Raw genomic sequence first — 20,974 nt, forward strand, 5'->3', positions numbered from 1 at the left:
TGTGCTGCTCTGCATAGAAAAGGATTCTCTCTAAACCACAAACTACTAATACACAGGTGGAACCTGTAACAAAACGTTGCAGTGTGGACTGTTCGTGTTCAGGGTGTTATTGGGGTTGTTATTTTTATTTTGATCATATAATATATATACTGTGTGTGTGTGTGTGTGTGTGTGTGTGTGTGTGTGTGTATTTTACCTGGAGGTCTCAGGGCAGTTCACAGAAAAGATAAACATAAAAACCACTGGTTTTTATGTTTATCTTTTCTGTGAACTGCCCTGAGACCTCCAGGTGGTAAAGGGCAGTATATTCATCATCATCATCATCATCATCATCATCAACTATGCTTTTTCCCAGGATATTCCAATCCATCACATACCTTTTTCTTTTTTGTCCTACCCCAACACTCTGTGACCACTGTCCATATTCATTCACCATTTAGCTGTCTCTCTGTGTGCCTTTTGTCCTCTGGGTTCCCTTCTGTCTCTAAAGATTTTTCTGCTTCTGCCAACCTTCAGGTATCCCTGAACAATCTGTTTCCCATTAGCTCCTTCATAGCTCCATAGCTGTCATAGCTCAACTTTCAGTTTGATCCTAATATATCATAATTCAGGATACAGTTCGATAAAGCTGGAATGGCTCTAGAACAGTTTGATTATAAAACTGTCTGCTGGATCTTATTGCTCTGATCACAATTCACAGGTTTCTGTTGAAATGTTGGGTATCTTCTTCTGAGCACATGCTTAGCTCTTCTGAAGTGACTGAGCTCGTATGTGCCATGTGGGCTTAGTGTGCATCTTAGGATATACCCAGAATCAAGTTTTCGAAAGAAGAAGACCCCAAAGATAGAAGTTTGAAAACCTTTAAGGGAACTAGGATGAATGTTTTAATACTTTTTTAAAAAGCCTTCCTCAGGAATTCTGTATGTAACCACTTATCTCCTCACCCATTGTTCTTGCTTTCTCCATCAAAACATCATATAAATAATCAGTAGACATGGTTGAGAGAGAAATGCAAAGCAGCAATGCAAAACAGCAGCGGGGAGGCCTAGAGGAAACGTGGGAGAGGGAGAGAGAGATTCTTATAGGCTTTGTGGAGAAGATAGGGGGGCTCTTTTCCATCCTAATTTCTGAGCCCGGGTCCCACCGCCTCGCTGGATGGCCAGCTCTCTACTGAGGAAGCAGCTCGTATCGTTTTTCTTTTCTTTTTGCCCGCCATTCTTCCTCCTCCTTTCACCCGCCCCTCCCCTCCACCCGGTGTTGTGCGCTTTAATGTATACAATGAAGGAAAGAAGAAGTCGAAAGAGAACTGCCTTGCGCTGATGTCAGGAGCAGGGCTGGCTCAGAGGAGGGTGTGATTGAGTTTGCTTGAGCTTCAGTCAGCCCTCTGTATTTTGTGCTGCCAACTTCCAGTGTGCTGCTGAGCCGGTCTGCAAAGCAAGGTACAGAAAACCCTCGCTTTCTTTTATTTGTCTTCTGTAGCCACGCTTTGTTGCCGGAGATGTGTGTGCGTTTTGCGCGCGGCGCGCGCTCAGGATAAAGGAATCCGGCAGGATTTGGGGGGGTATTTGTTGTAGAAGTTTCAGGAGATGAGATGTGCGGGGGGGGGGGCAGTTTTCAGGGCCAGCGTGGTTGTGAACTGTCACCTTTTTCGCAAGTGGACTGGACGGAAGCAGTAGGCTTTAAAACCACGAGAGCCCGAGTTGCTTTGCTTGTCTGCGACCAGAGACAGCATTTGGGGTGGGGAAATGTGTGCAAATCGTGCGGGGCGGGGGGGAGGCGGGAAGATCCTCACAGCCGTTGCAAACCCCACCACCAGCAGCAGCTTTTCAGTTCGACCGGATTTCGTTGTCATTATTTTTGTCTGTCTGCAAGAGCGCGACAGAGCGCTGCAATCTGGGAAGGGGCAAAAATAGGTTTCTTTAAAATATGTATGACTCCAAGGCGCGTCCCGGGGAAGCAGGCGGACGGCTTTCTTATTTTAGCAGCAACGAGGGGAGAGACTGAGAGAGAACTTTGTGTGCTTTCGGAGGGGAGGTGGGGCGACGGGGTTGGGGTGTGGGGGGAGAAGAGAAAAATGAATAGTGCAACTTCAATGTCTGTGGTGATTCACCTCCCTGCCATGCAGCAATGTGGCACGTCGCTGCACCAAGAAACAATGCCAGCCGCAAAGTTTTTCTTTTGTATTTATTTCCCCACCCCCATCCCACAAGAGGAAGGAAACCCATTTTGGTCTAGCCTACTGGAGGGAGGGGGCGGTGGGGGGGGGAAGACCGTACTTAGTACCATTTAAAACTTAAATGTTCTGCTGCCGCTGCTATCGGTTACCTCGTTCATTGAAGGCTCTCTGGTTTTATCTGACCCTGGGGAAGGCTTGCTTGGCCTCATTTCCTGTGAATAAGAGGGCGTTGATTCTTCAGATTTGCCACGGATAACTTGACATTGCATGCCTCAGTTTCGTGCCAGGAGCCCTGTAAAGCGATCCCGGATTGTCATCCTGAAATGTGCCTCCTTCGCTTTCCACATAGCTTTCTTTATCTCTGCAATGCAGGAGACAGTTTGCCCCTCATTAACGGTGAGATGCCGTCTAGATGTTTTGGCAGCTTTCCTGAAGGAGGAGAGAGAAAGGAATTGGCACGTTTGGATTAAAAGCACTTGATGAATATCTCTCGAGCTTCTATTCTGGTGAAGTCCCTTCCTGCGGCTTTTGTTGCCTACTGTACAGTAGGGTTCGAGGATACAAAGAGTCTCCTATTTTTCTAGCAAGTAGGATTTATTTGAAAGTCAGCACTCCCAAGGTCTCCACTAGTAGGTCTTTCCTGGGCTGTTTCCTGTGAGAATGCTTTAAATAAAGATGCTGGAAATGACCGTTGCGTGTTCCCCTGAGCTACAGTCTGCTAGAGTGCTTTGTACATATTTTTGTAATTAATGGGTGAGGCTTTGATAATTATACGGGTCCCTTATGATCAGTGTTGGTAACTGAGATATGAAAGCTAGGAGCTAAGTGGCACCTTAAACCAAGTTATGGGCGCAACAACGGAATGTCTAGGCTTGCTTTTTTATAGCAAGAATACAAAGCTGAAAATGAACGAACTGCAGCTAAAATCTTAAGTTCATTTTTCACATGGTCTAGTATCCTTCCCCTGCCCACCCCCCTAATATTCTTAAGAGGGTCTCTTCTCCAGTCTTCAGAGAGTAGCTGGAAGTGGGAAGGCAGAAAAAGGTCCTCTTTTCCTTCCACTCTGCAGTATTAATCTGAAATCTTAGGCACAGTGCTGCACACCAAGCTCAGAAGCTGCACACAAATGAAATTCCCTGTGGCAAAATGCACCTAGAACAATGGGAGTTTGGAACACTGCTTATGATTTCTGAAATCCATAACAAAAAAGGAACTTTATGAACATTAGATAATTTGTTGGATGCAGCATTAAAGCAGGTGGTGCAGGGTTTCACAGTGGACGGAGAGTTCTGAGGTACCCCATGGGCCAGTTTAGGTTTGGATGAGCCATCTCTTTCCTCCTTCTGGCTGGAAGATGGAGCTTATTGAGAAAAACGGGTTTATGAGGGCAGGATGTGGTGGCAATGTGGCAAAGCCAAACAGGCTGTTATGTTACAGGCTAGGCCTGTGGATAAGTGCAATATTATTATTTTTATTGTTATTAGCAAAGTTCAGTTTAACTTTGTGTTTTTGTTGGAAGGCAAGAGGCCAAGGTTCAAATTCTCGCTTAGAGAATTGTGTGCTTAATGTCCTTAGGCAATTCATTGTTTCGTCAAACAATCTACCTCAGTGATTTGGATAAAATTGCAAAACACTGAAAAGTGCCTTAAAATGGTAGGTAAGTCCACTGTTAGAAACAGCTTTGAAAAATCTGATCCTTTATCTTTTGTGTAAACCAGTTAGATGATTTTTGATTCTGTTTGTGTGTGTAAGACCCTGAGCAAAGGGCATTTTTCCTCCAGCAAACAAATTTAGGTCTTCCAAATTAACTAAATTATAATCTACAAAGACGGTTTGAAAGAGCCTCTCTCCCTCTCAAGCTTTCTCCCAGGGCACACTTTCTTCAAAACTTTTCATCCCGACAGTTTTAAAATCGGAATAGTGATTTCCGATAAATCTCTCGTGATGTTATGAGTTTGTATCCTGCGATTTCGGAGAATTGCCTCTTTTTTTGCTAGAAAGTTTATAGGAGCTTTGAAAGTGTATAGGAATCTCAAGTGTTTCAAATGCATCTTCTGATTCTGCCGACAGAGGCCTTGGACATTTGGTCAATGCATAACTTATTTTCTAAATTTTAATGCCGAATGGTTTTTGTAAAGACCTGGATTTTTTGGGAGAAAAATAGCAGAATTGTACTTTTTAGGCTCTGGATTAATTATCAGAAAAAGGTGAAATTCCTTGGGTATCTTCCAATTATTGAGGTTAGGTTGAACAGGAGGAAGATGGGCAAGTGATGACTCAAAGTGACAAAAAAAAAAAAATCCTCTTATTTTATTGTTTGTGCTGCTCAGAAATTCCTCTCTTGTGCTAGCCAAGTACTTGATATTTCAGCTATTAACACATCAGTGTTATGCCAAGAATAATATCTAGTTTGGTATAGAATGTTACAGCAGTGTTGCTCCGGGAAATACAAAGTACTCAAAGTGAGAAAGGTGATATCTTTTATTGAACTAACATCTGGTGGTTAACTGTGCAATGCATGTCTTTTGAAGAGCCTGTCTTACAGAGTTCAGTGGGACTTATTCCAAGGTTAAGCGTTCATAGGATTGCGGCCTACAAGTTGGCTCTTTCATATTAAGCTTGTCACATCCACAATTTCCCGGGTCTGGGGAAGCTAGTTTTTCTGTGTCCTGTCCTGTTGACATTATCCCATTTAAGGACATTGACAAACTAGAGTTTGTCTGCAAGAGGGGGACCTGGATTTTGTGGGACTGGAAACCTATGGGGATTAGTTGAAAGAGGTGAGAAAATTTAGCTTTGAGAAGTTACATTATATGGTAGATGGGCAAAGTGTGACTAAGGCTTTAAAAGTTCATTTTCCTTAAATTTAACATTTCCTCCTTCCAAGTTCAGCCTTTTTTATAGGTTCATGAGAAGCACAGGTTGTGGGGTAAATTGCCCCTTGAATAGCTTCAGCTCTCTTAATTGCTCCAGTGTCAGTTTCTGTTCCCAAAGGGGAGTGGAGAGGCTTTAATTGTTGGTATTTCCTCATTATTTTGTTTTTTTCATAGTTGTTCGTAAGCATTCTCATAAGAAAAAATGAGAGGCAATCAGTAATTAAGGTTCTGCTCAATAAGAGACAGAAAGGAACACTTAATAGGCTATTGATCATTGATTTCCCACCTCTTCATGTCAGGAAGCAATAAAACTGGCTGACCTTATAAGGGAGAACGTGTTAATGATTGTGGTTTATTTGTGAGGAAACATCCTAGGACAGTGGTTTCCAATTAGGGGTCCAGGGACTCCTGGGGGTCCACTGAATGCACCCAGGGGGTCCGCAGCCCAATCCCTTGCCTCCCCCCACCACTATTTTTTTGTCATTTTTTCATGGTAATACAGTGGTACCTCGGGTTAAGTACTTAATTCATTCCGGAGGTCCATTCTTAACCTGAAACTGTTCTTAACCCGAAGCACCACTTTAGCCAATGGGGCCTTCTGCTGCTGCTGCGCTGCCACTGCACGATTTCTGTTCTCATCCTGAAGCAAAGTTCTTAACCCGAGGTACTATTTCTAGCTTAGTGGAGTCTGTAACCTGAAGCGTATGTAACCCGAGGTACCACTGTATCACAAATTTTATGGCCTGTTTTAGCACTGTGCAATTTTTCAATATATTGGCCAAAATTGGTTTTGAAATCGCACTGCAATAACGATTTTGACCTGGCAGTATGCAGCAATATATTGCCCCTCACGCAAATGAGAGCAGGGCAGCCAATTTCAAGGCACCACCGATATCTCACGATTATCTCAACCGATAACGCTGCTGATCTGAGCTCCCTTCCTCATGTGGAGGAAGACCAGGGCAGCCGATAACACTACAGTCTTTCCTCATGCTGGCTGCCACCGCTGGCTGCCCCACTGATGGTGGCTTGATGTACCCCCCCATCCCCATCCCCTCTCACTTAAACCATGTGGTGGAGGTGACTCCGCTTCCTCTTCTTCCCCCACCCTCCCGATCTCAGTGGCTGCTCCTTCCCTCATCCCCACACATGATCTCCAATTTCAGACATCGTGATATATCGGAATATCGTAATATTCAGCTGCCGATAAATCACAATGTTAAAAAACAGATATTGCTGAGCTCTAGTCTGTTTTTTTTAGTATACCTAAAATTCTTTCCTTACTAGGGGCTACCCCACATCTTGTTCAAAAAATTGCTTTGCGGAGGTAACTACCATAGAGTTATCAAAATTTTCAAAAGTAGGGGGTCTGTGGCTTGGCTTCTTGAAAAATAGGGGGTCCTCAGTCATTAGCTAATTGGGAACCACTGCCCTAGGAGGATCTTAGCCATGGTGAAAGGGCATTGCTGAATATTACTATGCTAGATTTTGCAGTTGCATGGAACTTCCATTTCTAATCCCAATCCCAGCTGTTTATGGGAAAGCAATGTCTCAGCAGCAGCAAAGGGCTGTAGTGCAGAAGGAACAATTGCCTCATTTACAGTAGTTCAGTCTTGATGACATGAACCTTGCAGCATTGTTGGAATCAGGCTGGGCTTGGCAGGCTTTAATGCATGAGGGAGGAGGAAGAAACCAGAGGAGGGGGCTGGATGGTAGGAACCTGGGTTAGAGCAGGGAGGATTCTCCCCTTCCCCGCCCCCATCCCCCAACATCAGTCACTTTGGAAGGGGGAGCCGAGATGCCAGCTCTCCCTTCTGATCTTCCTGCAGAGCAGAGAGACTGAGTGCATGTGTGGGGAAAGGCTTTGATCAGCTGTGGAGGAAGCCTGAACAGGATGTGGCAGCGGCTGAACGGGAGGGTGCAGCCTTATCACCTCGAACCAGGTGCTGCCTTTGCACATGGCAGCAGACCCACCTGCCCCCGCAATCTTTACATTCCTGTAAGGCGAGTGAGCGTGCCGCTGCCCGTCTTTAAATGCTTGGCAAGAAGAGCAGGAAAACTTGTTGGGATATTTTTGCTGCTTCTGTCTAGTTCCGAACATCTTGTCCTGCTCTTGAACTCTGCAATTGTGACACCTGAGCACAGTGTATACTGCTGAGCCTGTCCTGTTACTGGCCTTCCTTATTTAAAGGTGAGAACCCCTGTCTGTGTGCGTTGGGCATATGTGTGCTAAGCTGCTGATCTTCAACCAGGGCCGGCCCACCCTGGTGAGGCAACAGCCTCAGGCAGCAGGATCCACAGGGGCAGCAGATCCAGCCTCCAAGCAATGCACTGCCCACTTCTCCTACTACTGCAGTGTCAGTTGCAGCATGCTCCTTGGATGTTGGATCTGCCCCTCCTTAGCAGCCCCCCCCCCTCAATGTTGCCTGTACAGGAGCCTCTTGGGGAATAGGAGGCACTGTCTCCTCCCAGCCCTGGGGAAGGAATGGCAGTGGCTGCCTTCTGGGGGCTGCTGGAGTCTGCACCCACCTGGTGTGATTCAGAGCAGTTTCACTTTCCCCTTCATTGATTTCCAATTCAGTTGTCAGGTAAGGTTGATTGGATTCCCCACTTTGTTCCCAGTGTAGATCTTTATTCCCAGGTAGTTCCTGGTGTAGATCTTCACTCACCCCTTCTTCCCTTAGGGAGGGGTGTGTGCCATTTTGTGGTTCGCCTCAGGTGTCAAAATGCCTTGGGACAGCCCTGTCTTCAACTAGCGGGTCAGAACTCACAACTGCAAAGTCACCCAAAGTGGATCGCAACAGCAGCACCACCATTACCATACAGCTATATGGTAAAATAAAAAAATAAAAAAAAGTGAGTTTCCAAATGTATATATAGACTAAGCACTTGGGTTTGAAAAGTTTGAAGACAGTCATGCCAAATTACAGCTGGTGGGCCCTGTGCACATAAAGGTAAAGGTACCCCTGCCCGTACGGGCCAGTCTTGCCAGACTCTAGGGTTGTGTGCCCATCTCACTCAAGAGGCCGGGGGCCAGCGCTGTCCGCAGACACTTCCAGGCCACGTGGCCAGCATGACAAAGCTGCATCTGGTGAACCAGCGCAGCACACGGAAACGCCGTTTACCTTCCCGCCAGTAAGTGGTCCCTATTTATCTACTTGCACCCGGGGGTGCTTTCGAACTGCTAGGTTGGCAGGCGCTGGGACCGAGCAATGGGAGCGCACCCCGCCGCGGGGATTCGAACCACCGACCTTTCGATCGGCAAGCCCTAGGCGCTGAGGTTTTTACCCACAGCGCCACCCGCGTCCCTCCTGTGCACATAAGTTGCAATATTTGTAGAAGCCATTAATTCTCAAATGTAAACAGTTGGAATTAGTTGCTGGAGTTTTTTTTATGTATTTGAGGTTGGAAATCATTATATTAGAAACTTAATGAACTTCTTTTTACTGCGTATAAGCAGTATTACAAATAAGCATACAGTAAATAGAATAAGAATATTATGCCAATATACTGTGAACAGCAGTCACTGCAACAACATAGATTAAAAATCTGAGATTCTTGAGAGTCTGACCAGAACCTGGAAGATGCTCAAGTGCCATTCTACATAACTCATTCTTGCCCCAGACTTCCAAGGACTTCCTATATCTTACTTGTCATCTCTGTGGTTCAGATAAACCTCCCTGATTGGTTTAGGGTGAAACAGTTCATCTTCTATTTTGATAAGACAACTGGCTCTTCCAGGAAAATGGCCCGAGCCATTACAAGTGGGGGTAATGTGTTGGTGTACCTGGGCAACTGTCTTCCCTCACTTGACAAAGATTCTGGGAGAACTGTGCATAGATCTACTGTGGCAGGTTGCTAGCTCAATAGGAAAGGGAAGCGGTGTTGGAGTTAGGGGTGTTTAAACTTCTCTCCTCCCTAGATTTTCCTGATTTGAAATTGCCCTCCAGGATTTATTTGTCATGCAAGGGAAAACATAGAAACATTGCCAAGATACCTGCATGCTTGCCCTCATCGTAGTTTCAGGGGATCAATATATTGAGCAAACAGCATGGTGAAATGATTTAACAGTTCTGCATTCTAGCTGCTTTTCCAATCCAATTTGCAGGTGGGGATGCACATGACTGCTGGAACTTTTTTTTTTTTAATGAAAAACCATGGGTGAGTCAATTGTATCTTTCTCAGCACCTTGCCTAGTGCGGCCCCACAGTACCGAGAGCGTCTGTATATTCCTTTTGTTCAAGAGCCTAGTTACAGTGCACACAAATCTGCATATGCCAAAGTACACATTTACTCAAGAGATCAGGGGCCCGTTGTTGGGCAAATATCACAGGACTTTATAACCTCCCAATGGAGTTATTTTTAATTTAGGAAAATAAACGTACTTCCTGTTCAGAAATTAACTAGGAAAAATAAACCTGGCACTAATCCATAGGTGGCAATGGTCCTCAGGCAAATGGGGGGGGGGGTAAGCATTTTGCATGCCCTAGATCTCACCACATTAGTATAGAATCTGCTATCTATTGTGCTAAGGGATTTTTCACCCTATGTATTTGCAATGAAAGGAGGTAGTGGGTAGTGATAAAGGGTGATTTAAAGAAAACCACCCTAACATTTGATTTAGATTATGGATTGCCCCTGTGTGGCATCTTGAGCATTTTAGCATGTAGGCTAATGTAATGAAATGCTAACTATATGCCATATCATTTGAAAAGCCTTCATGATGGAGGAAAGCTTTGAAATGTATGCCTGATTGTCCCTTCTCTCCATTCCTAATTTATATGCCTTGCATATAAAATTCCACCCCAGAGGAGTTGCCAGAGCCTCTTGTAGCAGAAATGGCCATTTGGTGCTTTAAAATTCCCTGTTGTTTAACAGTGTGACTCATGAAAGCTGATAAAGTTACGTAGAACTAAGAAAATACATAGAAAAATGCAGGCTTCTATTTGCTGAAAACGAGTGACCTAATTTTGGAGCAGAATCACCCTGCGTCATTGCCCTAGGAGTGACTGTTTCTCATAGGCACAGCTAGCCTGAAGGCCTGCTTTTATACCCTATCAGTATACTGTCTTAGGTGTTGTCAGCAGTCACCGTTTTCTCAATATGTGAGCAAACGTCTGTTCTGCCTTTGAAATTGTGCAAAGTCCACACAGGCACTGTGCACAGGAAAGAGGTGTGTTTGCTTTTGAATTACGGTTGATCCTTGAGGCATGCTTACACCCTGGGTAACGGATGCCATGTAGCTGAAGTGAGGTTTCTAATGGAAGCCATCATTGCCTGGCTGGTATTTGCAGCCTGTCAGCCCTGGGATCTGACTGCTCCCAGCCCAGATACAATCACAGGTTTTGGGTAGGATTCAACCACATCCCGACAAATTGAGGATGCTCGATTATTGTTGGCTGTGAAGTCTTGCACAGCAAACCCATTTCCCAAGGAGATTGGAGTTTTTGAGAGAAGGGAAGTGATGGAAAAATGCATTGGAAAGTGTGCAAACAAATCAGAACGAATCTTAAATAAACAAGTCATCTGGAAGTGCTCTCAGAGTGTGCAGATTCAACCTGCTTTATTTAATATCAATATTCCCCATTGTGCGACACCTGGCTTTTGAGTGTATGTATGAGGCAGGGAGAGGGAGCGAAATGGTGGAGACGGCTGCTGCATGACCTTCTTTCAGGGAATGCAAAACTGGCTGAAAATCCACAGGTGGGACAAGCAGCAAGAACAACTGGAGAAAAGCAAAGCAGGAAGCTGAAAACCTCTTAGATGGGGCGTGGAACACACCAGAGGCTGCAGCGATGCCTTTCCTTTTCCAAATTTCAGGGGGGAGGGGATAAATCACAAGTGGGCTTTGAGAATTCTCCTCTAAAAATAATCCTCCACAGATTTCTCTTCAAACACTACAGTGGTGCCTCGCAAGACAAAAAACTCGCTAGACGAAAGGGTTTTTTGAGCTGCTTCGCAAGACGATTTCCCCTATGGGCTTGCTTTGCAAGACGGAAACGTCTTGCAAGTTTGTTTCCTTTTTCTTAACACCGTTAATACAGTTGCGACTTCGAGGAGCAACTCATAGAACGCGGTGTGGTAGCCTTTTTTGAGGTTTTTAAAGACTTTGGTGATTTTTGAAGCTTTTCCAAAACTTTCCCGACACTGTGCTTCGCAAGATGAAAACAATCACAAGACGACAAAACTTGCGGAACGAATTAATTTCGTCTTGCGAGGCACCACTGTATTTCCTTGTAGAAATATTAGGGGAGAAGTGCAGTTTGTCCCTTCTTCTCTTCATATAGCACTTGTTGTCCCTGATGAACAAGCCAATGGCAAACATCACCACTTGGACCTTTCTTTCCTCCACCTGCCTATGGCAGCTGTGTTGTTCTAACTAAACAAATAGTGAACTTGGCCAGCTGAGTGGGTCTGGTTTGGAAATGAAACGGGGCCACCCAAAATCCAAAGTACATAGATACACAGAAGTATGTAAATCTGTACAGGACTTGTGAGCTTCCAGGATATATGGAATATTGAGGCAGAGTGGAAGTAGTAAAATGGACTACTGGATGGGATCCAGGAGAATTTGAAAGCAACAACAGCAACACTCCCCTCCTTGCACTATATTTGGTTGAAAAGGAGGTGAGGTGAAAGGACATACTTTGCTACTCACACTCCTGAACCAACCACCAAAACTCATCACCCATTCCATTCACCACAATGGGCACTTCCAGACTATCGCTATTTCTTGGAGGGATTCAGTCATAAACCAGCATTCAGGCTGCACAACAATCTCACTTTCCCCCTATCCCAGAACTGGACTTCTTGTGATAGGGAAAGTGACAGAGATCCCATTTTCTTGATGCAACATTGTCTAACCTCCCAGTAAACTAGTCAGAATGAATACTCATTGAAGAGCCCGTGTTGTCAAACTTCGCGCAAACCAATAAGGATGAATGTTCTGTTAAGCAGGATATAGCCATGAAACGCTCAGATTTGAAGCTGGCAGCAGCCCTAAACCAGAATCCTCTCCTGCTCCCTTTGCCCACCACCCCACCTCACTGAGGCCTGAACAGTGCTACTAGACTTCTCTTTCAGGCTGTCTCTTATGGGGGTGCATTGCGACATTTAGCTGTGTGTCCCATTTGTCTGTCCAGCCACACAACCATATGCAGGCCTGTACAGGAAGGGGCACCTGGTGTTGTTTCCTCGTTGCAAATCGCAGCGGGGCTGCCCTGAGTGTGGGGTATGGTGAGGAAAGACGCGCTGTGCTAGTAACAAACAGCTGTGGGAGAAGGAAAGGAGGTGGTTGAGCAGAGAATAATGTGGGGTGAGTTTAGCACAGCCTCTGCAACATTAAGCTTGAGATCGACCTGTGTTTTCCAGAAAGGGACTGCTGATAGTAGTGTATGCGCACATCCCGCTATTCACCGCTGCTGACAATAAGCAGGTTATCATATTGCTTTTTAAAAAAAATAAAAAAATCTGTTTGACCAGAGATGACAAAGGAGCAAGAGGAATGTGTGCATTCTTTGGGAAGCAGTGCCTCCCTTAGACCACTCACAAGTCTCTTTTTAAAAAATTGTCTGTCTCCAGGTTCTATTTATTTTATTGCAACTTCACTGGCAGTGCTAAGGCCACAATGTGGGGGTTAGGCAAAAAAAGTGAACAACAGAACAGGCGATGAAGGGCTTCACAGATGCAAAATAGGTAAGCATCAATCTGATTTTAACCCACGTTTCTTGACCCGTTGGGGGAGTTTTCAAACGCAGAGGATTAGATAGCCATTTCAGGCGCATGTTGCTGCTCACAACACACCACCATACCCCTTTAAGGAATGGCTTGTGCTGCTAACTCAGGACTGAGGGGATGCTGGGTGGCAGCCTTACAAAGGCAAGGCATTGACAAGAGCTCCTTTTCTTCCTAAATTTCCTTCCTTTTCTACGTGCTTGGATTGCCAACCACAGGGCCTGTCACGTGTCTCTGTGAGAGTGAAGGCACACGGAAGGATCCCACTTGATTATAAAGAGGTTTGGGAGGGAAAGTTTCTGGTCTGCAAGGGTGAGGACAATAACTGTGCTGCCTTGAAAGAGCTAGCAGGGAGCATGATTCAGTGGAAAACAAGGCAGCGGTAATGGGAACAAATAAAGCCCACACATCCTACCTTCATATTTCACCTTTCTTTCCACTTCAAAGCCAGAAGCAAAATCTAAGAGCCTTCCTTGTCTCTTTTCTTAACAGCAGGGGCAGGAAACCTCAGACCTGCTACAGACCACACCCTCTCACAGGCCCTGCTACACGCCCCAAATACTGTTGTCTGCATGGAATGTGTCCTTGAATAATGCCCCCTGCTTGCCTAGAGCAGGGGTAAGCAAACTTTTTCAGCAGGGGGCCTTCAGACCTTGTGGGGGGCTGGACTATATTTTGGGGGGGGGGTGATGAATGAATTCCCATGCCCCACAAATAACTCAGAGATGCATTTTAAATAAAAGGACACATTCTACTCATGTAAAAACACGCTGATTCCCGGACTGTCTGCAGGCTGGATTTAGAAAGCGATTGGGCCAGATCCAGACCCCGGGCCTTAGTTTGCCTACCTATGGCCTAGAGGGAGGATAGTGTCAATGTAGAAACTAGCCTGCTGTACGATGATGAAATTTAGATTACTTGCTCCACCCACTTTAACCCACCCACATTTGTCTCTGGCCCTTTGCATCGCTGGTATGTGGCCCTGGAAAAGTGGCCCCTGAACTGAAAAAGGTTACTTAACTTTGCTTTACAGATATCTCCCATGCCCATTCCTTGCTTCTCACCTGCCTGTCATGATTGGACAGGAGAGGAGCAACTGTTATTAGATCAGTCAGTTGTAAACACACACACTTAACAATTTTGGTTCTACACATCAAATGTAGACCTAAGGCCCACAAATGATGTCATGCAAGAGAATCCACAGTCACACTTAACTGTACAGTGGAACCTCGGGTTACATACGCTTCAGGTTACAGACTCTGCTAACCCAGAAATATTACCTCGGGTTAAGAACTTTGCTTCAGGATGAGAACAGAAATCGTGCTCTGGTGGCACGACAGCAGCAGGAGGCCCCATTAGCTAAAGTGATGCTTCAGGTTAAGAACAGTTTCAGGTTAAGAACGGACCTCCAGAACGAATTAAGTACTTAACCCAAGGTACCACTGTAATGTAAGCATTGCACATTATAGTTGAAATCAAGGGGGCTGGCTGAACATCGATGCTCAAGCTAACTGTGGTGTCACAAGCCAGTTATTTTACTCTAAGAACAAAGGAGATGAATGCTTAGCATTGCCCCTGCCATGCTAGTTGTTTTATTTGTTTCTTATCGCTCCTTAATGCATGTCTTCTCATATTCCCTGGAAGTAGGTACATGGTGGTGCCGTGTAACCATGCATCAAATTGTTTTGAAATGACACATGAGGGTGTTGTTAAAAATGTGCGTGGGCAGAAGTACTGCATATTGGATTTGGCACTATTATTTGGGAGCTGAGTGAATAATTTATTAAGTATATTCTTGCCCACCTTTCTCTTTTAAAGAAAGCCATAAATCCTTGAGTGGGTCAAAACCAATTAACAAATTTCAATCACAAAAATGATCTCGCAATAAAATTAAGAGCAGTGCATTTAAAAGTACATTGCATCCGCATCCCAAGTGCTTTCTGAAAAGGAAAAGGCTTTTGCTGTTCTTTGGAAAGCAGTAAAAGATTTTGCTTCGCAGGCACCCTGAGGGACAGAGTTCTGCATTGTGACATCAACAGCAGGCAAAGTCCTGTTGGTTGGAACTGCCAGCCTAATCATCGACAGTGTTGGCACGCAGAGCTGGGCTTCCCTAGGTGATCTAAGTGCAGGGCTATTGTTGGCAGTCAGTATCTTTGGGCACTTGCCAAAGCCCACACCTTAGTAGGAGGCTTGCTGCCAATTCCTAGAGCCTTGTGAGCCTCCACCTCCTCCCTTTCTGTGTTGCAGCCTCTTCACCTGCCCTCTCTAAGAAAGGAGAAGGAGCAGTAACCTGTATGGGCTTTGGTTTGGTTCTCCCTCTGGAAGGTGGCTTGGGCTGGGGCCAGAGAGAAAGGGAAGCAAATGGGCAGCAACAGTGGTGGAGAAGACATGATAGATACAATTGGGGAGGGAGCCGATTGAGAGCATCCTACACAAGTCCCCCTACCCACACTGGCGGAGGAAGGGGGATGCGGTGGGTGTGATCTGACCCGGGTGTCATCCCTGAGGGGGGTGACATTGCCACGCTGCCCCCTTGGGATGCTCGCCGTGGGCGGCGCCCTTCTGGGATGCTTGCCCCGCCCCTGCGGGTGGCTAGCCCCGCCCTCTGGGTGCCATAGCAGCTAGCTCCACCTCTTCCTACCCACACACCTGGAACTGGCATTATCTAACAGTGTGAGGATGTTTCTCTGCAAAGATGCACGACGGAAAAAAATTCACAGAACATTTAACGGAAAATTTGCTGGTGCTTTATTCACTTGTGGAAAATTCTCAGTTTCGTAAGTTCACTTGTAACAGCAAAAGGATGCCAACGCAATTTTAGGCAAGCCTGGCAGTTTTCAAAGATTTCAGCTTTGTTTGTTGAATACAGTGGTGCCTCGCAAGACGAAATTAATCCGTTCTTCGTCTTGCGGTTTTTTCGTCTTGTGAAGCTCGGCTATTAGCGGCTTAGTGGCTATTAACGGCTTAGCAGCTTTAAGAAAAAGGAAACAAACCCGCAAGAACTCGCAAGACGTTTCGTCTTGCCAAGCAAGCCCATAGGGAAATTCGTCTTGCGAAGCACCTCAAAAAACAAAAAACCCTTTCGTCTAGCGGGTTATTCGTCTTGCGAGGCATTCGTCTTGCGGGGCACCACTGTACTAATGAAAAGCGCCCAGCTTTGATTGAATATTCTAAGAAACGGACAAAAGAGAAATCAGCAGTCAAAATCAATGCAGTTTTGAAAGGATCAGTTTGCCATCTTGAATAAAAACGGTGTTCAGTTGTATCCAAACATAGACAAAAAACCTGTCCCTTGATCTCAGGAACCATCATGCAAAATTTTGTTATGATATATCAAATAGTGTTCAAATTAATAGAGAGTGGACAAAGAGACAACTTTTCAAAAGATATAGCAGACAAGTAAAATGTCATGCTAAATAAGATCATTCTCTAGGGTATCAGAAAATTACTCTGTGCAAACTGAACATTTTCTAATCAAATTACAAATAGTGGTGTCTGTTTTCTGGGGGAGATAATCCAATTCAGAATTTTCCAGAAAACCCACATCACTGTTTGTATGAGAGTAAACATGCTCCTGTAACTAGGCAGATCCGAAGTAATTTAGGGCTTTCAAGATCAGTACCAACACCTCGGAACACTCTGAAACAAACAGATCAGCCCAGTAGTGCAGTTAGGTAATTATTTGCTTTCTAAAATAATTTTTTTCACTAGTTTTTATAGTAACATTAACAGTACAAAATATAGTAATACAACACAGCTCAGCCATACAATTCATATCGATATCAATTATATATTTCATTAGTCCAATCATGTAGAACATGGGTAGGCAAACTAAGGCCCGGGGGCTGGATCTGGCCCAATCGCTTTCTAAATCCAGCCCGTGGACGGTCCAGGAATCAGCATGTTTTTACATGAGTAGAATGTGTCCTTTTATTTAAAATGCATCTCTGGGTTATTTGTGGGGGATAGGAATTCATTCATTTCTCCCCCTCCCCCCACAATATAGTCTGGCCCCCCACAAGGTCTGAAAAAGTTTGCTGACCGCTGATGTAGAAGAACAGAAATAAAGTGCTGATTGTGAAATAAATAAGTTACGCATAGGTTCATGCTGTATTCGAAATTGTCAGTGCTATTTTCTGGGGGTACTCAGAAGTATGCATTTCTGGCACCTCCCCTCCGAATGTTCAAAGTATGGCATTTTCTGTAACAACTTTATTGTGAATACCGGCACCTTTTTTTTTTCCTACAAAAAAAATAAAGCATTGGATATGGTATATAATTTACTGCAGGAAATTCCTCTATAATGTTCCGTGTGAAAGGCTGGACTGCAGTTAACATTCTCCCTGGTGGTATATATGAAATACAGCTAGACCAGCGTTCATGGAATAGCATTTTCATTTTTTCTACAGTTAGGTAATTCTAGACTTAATGGTCTTTTACACAGCCTTTTCAGAAGGTAGCGTTTATTACTTCACTTTCAAATGTGGTAAGCCAGCCTTCCTCATTTGTTCCCCCACATCCCCATTCTGCAGAGCAGGGACCTGGCAGGGACCTGCCAAGTACTTCCCTGTCAGCTCAGCACAGTGGTGGATTTATGTACAGTGGTGCCTCGCAAGACGAAATTAATTCGTTCCGCGAGTTTTTTCGTCTTGCGATTTTTTTCGTCTTGCGAAGCACGGTTTCGGGAAAGTTTTGGAAAAGCTTCAAAAATCACCAAAGTCTTCAAAAACCTCAAAAAAGGCTACCGCACTGCGTGCTATGAGTTGCTCCTCGAAGTCAAGTCGCAACTGTATTAACGGTGTTAAGAAAAAGGAAACAAACTTGCAAGACGTTTCCGTCTTGTGAAGCAAGCCCATAGGGAAAATTGTCTTGCGAAGCAACTAAAAAACCCAAAAAACCTTTCGTCTTGCGAGTTTTTTGTCTTGCGAGGCATTCGTCTTGCGAGGTACCACTGTATAAGCTAAACAAGCTATAGCTTAGGGCCCCACTCTCTTGGGGGCCCCCAAAAAAATTAAAGGGGAAAAAAACCTGGATGTACATTTCCAAAATATAAGATAAAAAACAAATAAAATAAAACATGCAGCAACAGTGCCAAATGGCTTTAGATATCTATTAAGTCATGGATAGGCAAACTAAGGCCCGGGGCCCAGATCCAGCCCAATCGCCTTCTAAATCTGGCCCGCGGGTGGCCTGGGAATCAGCGTGTTTTTACATGAGTAGAACGAGTAGAATGTGTGTTCTCGAAGCTACCAGCATGAGTTTGACCAAACTGCGGGAGGCAGTGGAAGACAGGAGTGCCTGGCGTGCTCTCGTCCATGGGTCATGAAGAGTCAGACACGACTAAATGACTAAACAACAACAGAATGTGTGCTTTTATTTAAAATGCATCTCTGGGTTATTTGTGGGGCACAGGAATTCGTTCATTTCCCCGGCCCCCCCCCCAAAAAAATACAGTCCGGCCCCCCACAAGGTCTGAGGGACAGTGGACTGGCCCCCTGCTGACAAAGTTTGCTGACCCCTGTATTAGATCCATAAATTACCATATAACATATATTCAACACAAAAAACAGCGGCAATTTGTTGTTGACAAAGGACAGCTGGACATAAAAAGGGCCCCATTACCTTCAGTAGCTTTGGGCCTCATCAAACCTAAATCCAACCCTGGCTCAGCAGCACCCCTGGATAAGCCAGGAAGGTCTTGTATTGGAATAATCATTTCACACACTCCTTTCCACTGCTATAGTTGCTCTCTTGATTCCTTCCCGCTCTCGCAGTTACGCTTTTCTAATATTGCTTTGCAACGGTTTCCAATTACAAAAGTAAGTCTGAGCGTGGCAAACAAACACAAGCGATGCATCCTCGTGGGACAGCCCACGTAATTCAGCTTGCAGAAACACGGGGGTGGGGGTGAGCAGCGTGCGATGAAAGGATCAAAGAAAAAGATGCAGTTGCAAGATAAATAAAGTGAGAGAGAGACTTGCTTCCATTGACTGAACTGCAGGCAACTGGGTCTTACCCCTGACAGGTGGCTTATTGTACCTCCTGTCAGATGCAGCAGCCGCATAAGCCACAGATGGAAATATAACATCTTCAGAGTTATTAGGTGTGATTCTGGTTTAATCTAGGTTCATGGGATCCTTGAAGGCGGAAAAACATTGAAGTCCCCTTGAATCTGCAGAGTGGCAGATCGGTGCAAGCCCTAGGTGTTTGTTCTGCAAGAAATCTGGTTTCTAGGTGATGGAGTGGGTGGAAGAACTCTTGCAAATGGTTCAAGTGGGGAGCAGGAACCGCCCCTCAGGCTGAGGATCCCTACATCTGAACACTAAATTGCACCTCTCACCAATGGGGAGAGCACAGAGAGTTGCAACCTAATGTTTGCCATTTGGGGGACGTTGAAAGTAGACGCAAAAGGAAAATCACACTAACTATACTATACAACCAGCCTTCCCCAATATGGGGCCCTCCAGATGTGTTGGACTACAATTCTCATCAGCCCCAGGCAGCATGGCTGTACTGATGGTACCCCAAAACATGGCTGGTGAAGACTGAGCTTATGCTAGTGTCATAGTTTAGAGTTCAGTCTACTAAACTTAGCATGTTTATGAGAATTCAATAGGACTTCTGAGTAGACATGGCTAGGATTGTGCTTTTGATTACCTTCCTACCTCTCACTTTCACACCAACAGGTTGGACCCAGAAGGCTCACCTGCCTTTTTCCACGAGGAGCCACACCGAAAGATCCTAGGTGCCTGGGGATTCCATTTTTCAGAAGCAGGTTAGAAGGACTTTTTCTTCTCACTGTTAACTTGATTCACATGTAGTGTTAGAAACTCATAGATATATATATAAGCTAGGCGCCAGATGACTCCTTAAACCAAGGTTACAGTCGCCAGAACGGAATGTCTAGCTGCCATTTTTGGGTAAGATGGCTTTAAAGTCTTTATTTTTCAAATGATGGGCTGGCTGATTGATTCTCAGTTCAACATCTGGCTAGCTCAGATGACAACCTTGAGCTAGGTTAAGAACTTTAAGAACTTAAAAGAAGAAAAGTCCCTTGATCCAGGGGCAGTCCACATATATATTGGCCTCTTCCGACCTCTTTTTCTTAATGGGGACTGCTCCTGCTCAGGTTGCACAAAAAAAGCCTTTTGGTTCCTGGAAATCCATTCCAATTGTGCAGATAAAATATAACCGGTAGAATTCTACAGCATGCAGTATTAGTGTGTGAAAACAGTCCAGATCCAATGATCCCCAGGCATGCACCTCCAGATGGTGGAGATTGTCAGGCGCTAGCCTAACACCCAGGCATCTTCACTTGGTCGCAAGTGGTTGATAGCCAGGTGCAAAATGTGCTTTGTACCTGGCTAGTATTGAACACTGTTCACATGTACAAGAGTTTTAACACTAACGGTATCATGAACATGAATGCATACCCATATGAGCAATGTTGAGGGATGATGAAAAGAGCCCGAAAGGGCCAATTAACAGGCATCAACAGGGAGCGAAGATTCCAGTGAGTCTATGGGGCAAAGCTGCAGCAATTCATAACAGAAGGCACAAGGCTTAATTACTGAGATGGATGGGGATAATAGCTGGTGGGGACAGCTATGGGAATCCTACTTACATTCAACAAACCCAGGATCAGGCACAATAGGACAGGTTGCTTTGCTTAAAAAAAATGCCTTAGAGCCCGCCCAGTGTAGATTTCTCCTTGATTGTAATGCTCAGAACACCACCACAAAGGGTTAAGTCTCTTCTTTCCTTCTAAATACTAAATAAGGGTTAAACTCAGCAAACCCTCCAGATGCTTAGAAGGGAATCTAGGCAAAAGAAGAAGAAGAAAAAGCTGCCTTATAAATCTTTAGCAACGTGAGGCCTCAAGTCTGAGCAAATAAGCACACTCTTCCCCGTTTTTTTCTGTTCCTAGGTGTTTATGGGGCTGGGATAGAGAGGGAAAGCAAAACACTCACCTCACGGTTTAGTTATAGCGACAAAGTCTGCTGGTATCCCATTCAGCAGCCTGGGAAGGCTGGGCTTGAAACCAGATAGCAAGACACTGTGGCCAAATATGTTTCTTGGAGATGGTTGTAGCTAGAGAGTAACCCATCATGAGCAGAAATGGGAAATCCTAGCTTCCTCACGGTCCTTTTCTTTTACTACTTTGCTGATTGCTTCCGACTTCAAAGGG

At 44.9% G+C, this 20,974-nt stretch overlaps 1 protein-coding gene across 4 annotated transcripts in view; it reads left to right on the plus strand.

The window, feature by feature from the left end:
• DGKA (diacylglycerol kinase alpha) overlaps window positions 1–20,974 on the plus strand; it is an 81,051-nt gene that overhangs the window by 25,486 nt on the left and 34,591 nt on the right. For 2 of the 4 annotated variants that reach the window (XM_028712369.2, XM_028712386.2), the window contains one exon: window positions 19,473–19,561. In XM_028712369.2, coding sequence (XP_028568202.2) covers window positions 19,473–19,561 — 89 coding nt within the window. Of the gene's footprint in view, window positions 1–1,093; window positions 1,440–19,472; window positions 19,562–20,974 lie in introns of those variants that run through there. The other 2 variants (XM_028712377.2, XM_028712393.2) reach the window with 2 other exon arrangements.

Source organism: Podarcis muralis, chromosome 2 (assembly GCF_964188315.1).
Source record: "Podarcis muralis chromosome 2, rPodMur119.hap1.1, whole genome shotgun sequence".
NCBI classification, from domain to species: Eukaryota; Metazoa; Chordata; class Lepidosauria; order Squamata; family Lacertidae; genus Podarcis; species Podarcis muralis.